Below are 7,153 nucleotides of genomic sequence, written 5' to 3' on the forward strand. Positions count from 1 at the left end.
ATGAATGTTGTCCTATATTGCATATTATTAACTACTTTAAGTGTGGAATTTCTAATGGGAAATTTAGGCAATGTATTCATAGTGCTAGTGAACATTATGGACGGGGTAAAGAGGAGAAAGATATCTTTCATAGACCAGATCTTGACTACTCTGGCAATTTCCAGAATTGCTTTTCTCTTTTCACTAACTGCACATTTATTTGTATATAAATGGTATCCAGCCACAATAATAACTAGAAGAATTGTGAGACAAACTTGTATTTTCTTTACATAACCAATCATTTCAGTGTCTGGCTTGCTACATGTCTTAGCATCTTTTATTTTCTCAAGATAGCCAGTTTTTCAAATTCTATTTTTCTTCATCTAAAGTGGAGAGTAAAAAAAATGGTTTCAGGGACACTGTTGGCATCTCTGCTCCTCCTGTTTTTAAATGTTTTAGTCATAGACACACACACTGATGTCTTAATTTACAGAATTGAAGCAAATATATTCTTCAGAGCTATCTCAAGTAATTATTCTCAAGTTGCTAGGCTCGTTTTACTCACCAGCACTATGTTCACACTCATCCCCTTCACCGTGACCCTGACCGTGTTTCTCCTGCTCATCTTCTCCCTGTGGCAACATCTGAAGAACATGCAGTACAATGCCAAAGGCTCTAGAGACATCAGCAAGGCAGCCCACATAAAGGCCCTGCATATGGTGGTCACATTCCTGTTACTGTACAGCATTTTTTTTCTGTCACTTATTTTGCAGTTTTGTGATATTAAATATAAGCAGAAAACTTCAGTTTCTCTTTTTTTCTGGGCTATTGGAGTTGCTTTCCCTTCTGGCCACTCTTGTGTCTTGATTCTGGGAAACACTAAACTTAGACAGGCATTTATTTCCATGGTGTGGTGGCTGAGGTGCAGGCTCAGTGCTGTGGTGTCCTCAGTTTCCTAAAATGTACATCATCTTTTGTATTTGAGAGAAACATTAGTTCTTAATTTTTTTGTAAATATTTCAACCTTTTGTACTTCACTTGTAACATTGTGAATTTTGCAAAATTTTGTATAGTTTTGGTACTTCTTTAATTATTACTGCCTTGGCAGAAAAAAATATATATGATAAATATAAAATAAATATGGACTAAATAAATATATGAACACATAACTAGCAAAATATAATTTTTCTATATGTAATTAATCACTTTGACATTTTAAAGTGATTTATGTTAATATTTAAAATATTTGTGTGTATATATTTATGTGGCATGTGTCCAATGATGTTAAATCTTTTGTAAGACTTCTGTGAAGCTTTTGAAGGAACCCTTATTGGAAAAATGTTAGTTTATTTTCTGTATGTCTTTTAGAGGCAATTTGTTGGGGATGCACATGTTCTAAAATGTTAACATGTGTAATAGGTAGTTACTCAGAGGAGGAAGTTATAGGACTTATACATGGCTCATTGACATTTGAAAATTTCAACCAAATATTTGAATAATGTATAAATAAATTTCATTTTTAAAAAGAGGTTAAAGGACTGAATTAGGAAACAGGAAAATTGTGCAGTTTGTAGTTGTTTGTTATTCTGTTGCTTAGGAAACAATAAGAAATAAAAGTACATGTATATTCAGTGCAGAGAGAAATTCTCTGCTTTGTAAAGTATATGCAGTTGAATGAATTTTAGAGATGGAACCTATGAATATGAAATGTTAAAAGTCAAAGTTGAAGCTCAATAAAAGAAAAACAAGATAAGAGTCAAAGTATGCATTTCTTGGTAAAATAAAAAACAGCATAAATATCAATAAAAGATAAAATGTAAATTGCATAATGGTAACATTTCAAACACAATACAATTCATAGGGAGATTAAAATGGATGTACACAGCACAATTTTCACTAAAAAACAAATTTCAGAGAAATCTCACATTTTCAGTATGAAGATGGTAGCCTGTCCACTTTCCTTCTACTATGCTGCCATGGCACTGGGAAACCACAGAACCCAGCACTTAGAAGGCTTTTTTAGCACCACTGCAAAAAACTTACACAACATTTCTAGCAAGATTCCTGTGTGTTAAGAGTTTTAGCTTCATCAGCACATTAGATTTACTGCCATATCTAGACAGTGGAATTATAGCTCAGTGTTTAAATCAGTGATTTTTTGAATGGTGTCTTGCTCTCAGCCTTGGATTGGTGTATGTGTGTGTGTGTGTCTGTGTTCACTGTGTGTTTGTGTGTGCACTTTTTGACTGAATATAATGAAGCTACAAGACATTAATTACCAGTAGATAATTGTAGAAAGAGAAATTTCCCACGGAGATCCTATATACAATGAGACAGCTTAGAAAGAAAAAAACCTCTTGTTCATGAATGCAATTTATGTACTGAAACCAAATCCTGATGTTGAAGGATCATTCACGATATTACCTGAGGACTAAACCTCACCATCCCTCTATTCATCACTTATTCTTTTTTTTAAAAAACAAGGCAAAAATTTGTAATGCTAAAACTTATAAAACTTTGCTTAATGACATTCATACTTCATGAGCTCAAATTTCAAAGATGCTAGACAAAGGAAAATGCTTGCAAAACAGCGAAAGAGAGTATGCCTCCATTTGCATGCTAGTAAATGAGAATTCAGCTTTACATTCAGGACCAGCAGTTGAAGTCTGGGGCTGGTGGTGAATACATACAATGCATGGTTCAAGTTGTTGTTGGCTAGTAGTTTTTTTCTATGAAGCTAGCATTGAGCTAAGGGATTGTCTTACTTAATGTTGCATTCCTTTTACAGCCTGAATGACTGGTGACCTTCATGCATAGTACTTTATTACAACCTTCCCAGTATTATGAGCTCCTTGGACTGCAGGAATGTTCATCTGGGTTTTCCATTTCTGTAGCTGGTCACAGCCCCATAAATATATCACAATATCAGCTACATATTGTGGAGACACAGAACTGGCTTAGTGTGCAGGCTCCTCCTGGAACAGATGAGACCAAGTTGGGAAACGGTTACTTGGCAAACCAAGCATAGATGAAAGCAAACTTTCTCTACCCATTTCTCAAACATTCTGTCAGAATCTGTACCCTGGATAAGGAAGTAGCCTTTGAGCTCAGTTCTTTATGCTCTACCAGTTACAAAGGAGTGCTTTGCTTCTGTATACATGTTGCCTTGTTTCTATGTACTTCTTTTCATTTTTATTACTGTTATTAATTTATTGTTTCTTTCAAGGAGAAGCAAGGGTTTCTTATGACCATGTACATGAGTAAATGCGGGTTTCATAGTTGAGATAATGCTTTTTAGTCTGTATAAAAGGCCATACAAAATAAAGCTTGTTATGCAGTTGTTCACTCTCCGCATCCCCTGTCTCCTGATTTGCATGAGGCCCTTACGCAGAGACCCCAACACACTAGACATTGACAACATATGGCATTAAATTTTCTCTTTGACCTTCTGACCCAATACAGTCAACTCATCTCGTGCTTTGTTTAACTCGAGATATGGTTCCAATTCCTAGTAATTGAACACCTGCCTCTTGAAGAGCTCAATTTAGATGCCAAGATTCTGTAGTAATGATACATTGCTTCTGTGTCTATCAAGCCAAGAATCACAATTCCATTTATATGTACTCTCAGCCTTGGTCTCCAATTATTTATAGAGGTTTGCCAAAATATAAGCTTCTTATTTTTTATTTGAATTTCTGACTTATCCTCTATATTTGAGCCATCATTTAGAACCTTGTGATCTTGTACAGAAGTTTCTAGAGTTTTTAATTTTTCTGGTGTGACATGTCTTCCACGGTTTCTGGGAATGACTGGCCCTCTTGTGGCTTGGGGGCTCCAAGAGGCCCCTCAGGGAGTTTCCCGGTGGTATCAGGTTGCCTTGTCTGTCTGTTGTTGATCTGCATTCATTGGTCCAATGTTGTCCTTTACCACATACACCTGACGGCCAAGGTTTCCTATTCCTGCCATTCCCAGATGAAGTGTTATTCCTAAAAATTCCTTGCCTACATTCCCTTTTTAGGTGTCCTAATTTACCACAATTAAAACATTTGGCAGGTTGATGTCCCCTCATCGCTTTGGAAATCACTTCTCCTACCCAAGATTCAGCATTGTAATTAAAGGTCTGAAAATTCATGGTATGCTGGATCCATTCATCCATAGGTGCTGGTGATGGAGGAAGGTCATTGGTTAAAAAATAAAGAAACTGCTTGGCTGACCCTCATAGGTTAAAACATAGGTGGGAGGAGTAAACAGAACATAATGCTTGGAGGAAGTGAGCTCAGAGACACCATGCTCCCCTCTCCTGGGCAAACGCAATAGCTCTGCTCTCTGAGGCAGACACATGAAGCTCAGACCCAGGATGGACATAGGCTAGAATCTTTCCCCGTAAGACTGATGATACACAGATTATTAGAAATGGGCTAGTTCAGGTGCGAGAGTTAGCTGAGAAGAGGCTAGATATAATGGGCCAAGCAGTGTTTAAAAGAATACAGTTTGTGTGTTGTTATTTCAGGGCATAAGCAAGCCAGGTGGCCGGGGTGCTTGGGACGCAGCTCCACCGCTCCAATTACTACATGCTGATCTAGACTTTAAAGGCCCAATTATCTTTTTGCAGTCTAAGTTTGCATTTTCAAAAGTCAGTGATTCAAAGAATTAGTCATCTAGCTTCTGGGTCTGGTACTCCTGTGTTTAGAGCCTTGATTAATATTTGGAAAATCAGTCTAGGGTTCTCCCTGTCCCTGCATAATCCTTGTATATTACTCTATCTTTCTCCTTAGTTCTTGTATCCTATCCCAGGCATTCAAAGCTGCTTTGTGGCATAGAGACAATACTTCTTCATCATAAAGAGCTTGGACCCGTGGATCAGTGTATGCTCCTATGCCATATGCTCTTTGATCCTAAGAAACCTCCACACATTTTTCTCTTTCTTGCTCTTCCATATGTTTGGATTCTTCCCTGAAATAAACTCCAAACATCAAGGAAGGTCCATCTTCTAACAACGCTGATGCTAACTGGGAGAAATCATAGATGATAGCCCTGACAATAGAAGCCCAAGTTCTTATCATTTACTTAACAAATGTAGAGTGCAAGCCATAATTAACGATGGCTTGCTTAATTTCCTTTAGGTCATTCTTTCTTACTGGCATCCATCTAACTTCTTTGGCTCCCTTTGAGCCTTTAGAAGTTGACACCTTGGCAGAATAAATTACAGGGTATGTTGCTAAAACCCTGGGTAAACCAGTTCTGTCAGCTAGTGGTGGCATTGTATCCTCACCCACTTTGTCAGCTCCAATAATTTCTTCAATCATTTCAAATCTCTTAATCAAATCATTTCTCACGTAAGGCCTGAATCTTTTGACCTGCAAAGGTTTCTTTCTTTCTTTCTTTCTTTCTTTCTTTCTTTCTTTCTTTCTTTCTTTCTTTTTTTAAGACAATCACATACATGTTCCTTTTATTTTTATTTTTTTGTTTTGTTTATTTTATTTTATTTTTAGTTGTTGCAAAAAAATTTCCCATTTCCCTCCCCCTCCTCGCACACATTGCCCCCTCCCCCCACTCATTCCCCCTCCCTCTCGAGAATGAAGAGCAGTCTAGATTCCCTGCCCTGCAGGAAGTCCAAGGTCCTCCCACTTCTATCCAGGACTAGGAAGGTGAGCATCCAAACAGGCTAGGCTCCCACAAAGCCATTCATGTATTAGGATCGAGACCTTGTGCCATTGACCTTGGCTTCTCATCAGCCTTCATTGTCTGCCACGTTCAGAAAGTCCGGTTTCATCCCATGCTTATTCAGTCCCAGTCCCGCTGGCCTTGGTGAGCTCCCAATAGATCAGTTCCACTGTCACAGTGGTGGGTGGACCCCTCGTGGACCTGACTTCCTTGCTCATGTTCTCCCTCCTTCTGCTCCTCATTTAGATCTTTAGAGCTCAGTCCGGTGCTCCAATTTCGGTCTCTGTCTCTATCTCGATCCATCGCCAGATGAAGCTTCTGTAAAGCAAAGGACACTGTCACCAAGACAAAAAGGCAACCCACTGACTGGGAGAAGATCTTCTCCTGCCAAGGTTTCTAGTGATTTCCCTTATGGTATTAATTTTTCTTGTCCCTCTTCCACACCTGTGATTCCAAGGTCATAATGTTTCCTTTCAAAGAAAACATCTTTTCCTTGAACTGCCCCCTGATATCATGTAAGTTGCCATCCTGGAGGTATATTCTGTCTGTTACCTTATCAAAACTCTGTGATAACTTCTGAAAGTCAAATTCAACAGCCTGGACCCTTTCAGGTAAGTTCCTAGTACCCTTAGATAAGGAGTCAATTTTGCCTATCATGGTATTAATCCTATCAATAATGATATAATATGAAGAAGGAAACTGAAACCTAATAACCAGTAAATTGAGGTCCTCCATATGCATATTTTGTGATTTCTTCCAAAGTGATAGCAAAAGCCGTGGCTAGAGTCGCATTAAAAATCAAGCATACCACTTTACCTGTTAACCAGCAGATGGCACTGTTTCCGAGTTGCGACCAGAATCAATGGAACTGTGTCAGGATAGATCCTGTGGTACTCAAGAAGTTAGATGTACTAAAAATCCAGCAGCTGATAAACAGTACAGCTCAACTGGGGCGCCTGCCCTGCTCCCACCTGATACAGGGGGTCGTGACATAGCCGATGTGAGAACAGTTGACTGCCTGCCCAGCATCCCTATCCTGTTCCACTGGGACAAAGGTCACAGTGCAAATGCAAATGCTGTGGCAGGTATTTCAAATAGCACTTCTGCCGGATGTGACAACGGCTTGCTCTCTGAGTTGCGCTGCCCAAGCACTGCACTTAAAACCCACTCAGAGTGTTGCTTTAAAGATGAAATATGTGGGAACTATTCCTGGTGCTAATGTCATCTTGAGTGGGCAAGTCTGGCCATCCTGGGAACTGCTTGCCCTTCAGGTGCAACCTCAAGTGTTTCTTGTGCAGGACAGAAGATGCAGAGCAGGGGCTCAGGGGTGCCCATTATGTATTATATTTTGATCTTTCCTGGTGGAAACAAGTTCTGATAGTTTTAAAAACCTTGCTTTTCTAGCAGTAGCATCCTCTCCACACTGCCCCACCCCTGGTCCCTGGAGGGTATTGCATTTCTCTTTGTCTCTCTTCTATTTTTTGTTTTATAGAAGGAGCCATGTCAGGAG

At 39.1% G+C, this 7,153-nt stretch overlaps 1 protein-coding gene across 1 annotated transcript; it reads left to right on the top strand.

The window, feature by feature from the left end:
- On the top strand, nt 1-6,862 carry LOC142855749 (taste receptor type 2 member 140-like). The gene is given in 4 exon segments (XM_075982161.1): nt 1-268; nt 271-901; nt 4,033-4,112; nt 6,474-6,862. Coding segments are annotated over 4 exon segments (1,368 nt in total).
- Nucleotides 6,863-7,153: the final 291 nt, after the last annotated feature.

This window comes from Microtus pennsylvanicus, chromosome 8 (genome assembly GCF_037038515.1).
Source record: "Microtus pennsylvanicus isolate mMicPen1 chromosome 8, mMicPen1.hap1, whole genome shotgun sequence".
In the NCBI taxonomy this organism is placed as follows: Eukaryota; Metazoa; Chordata; class Mammalia; order Rodentia; family Cricetidae; genus Microtus; species Microtus pennsylvanicus.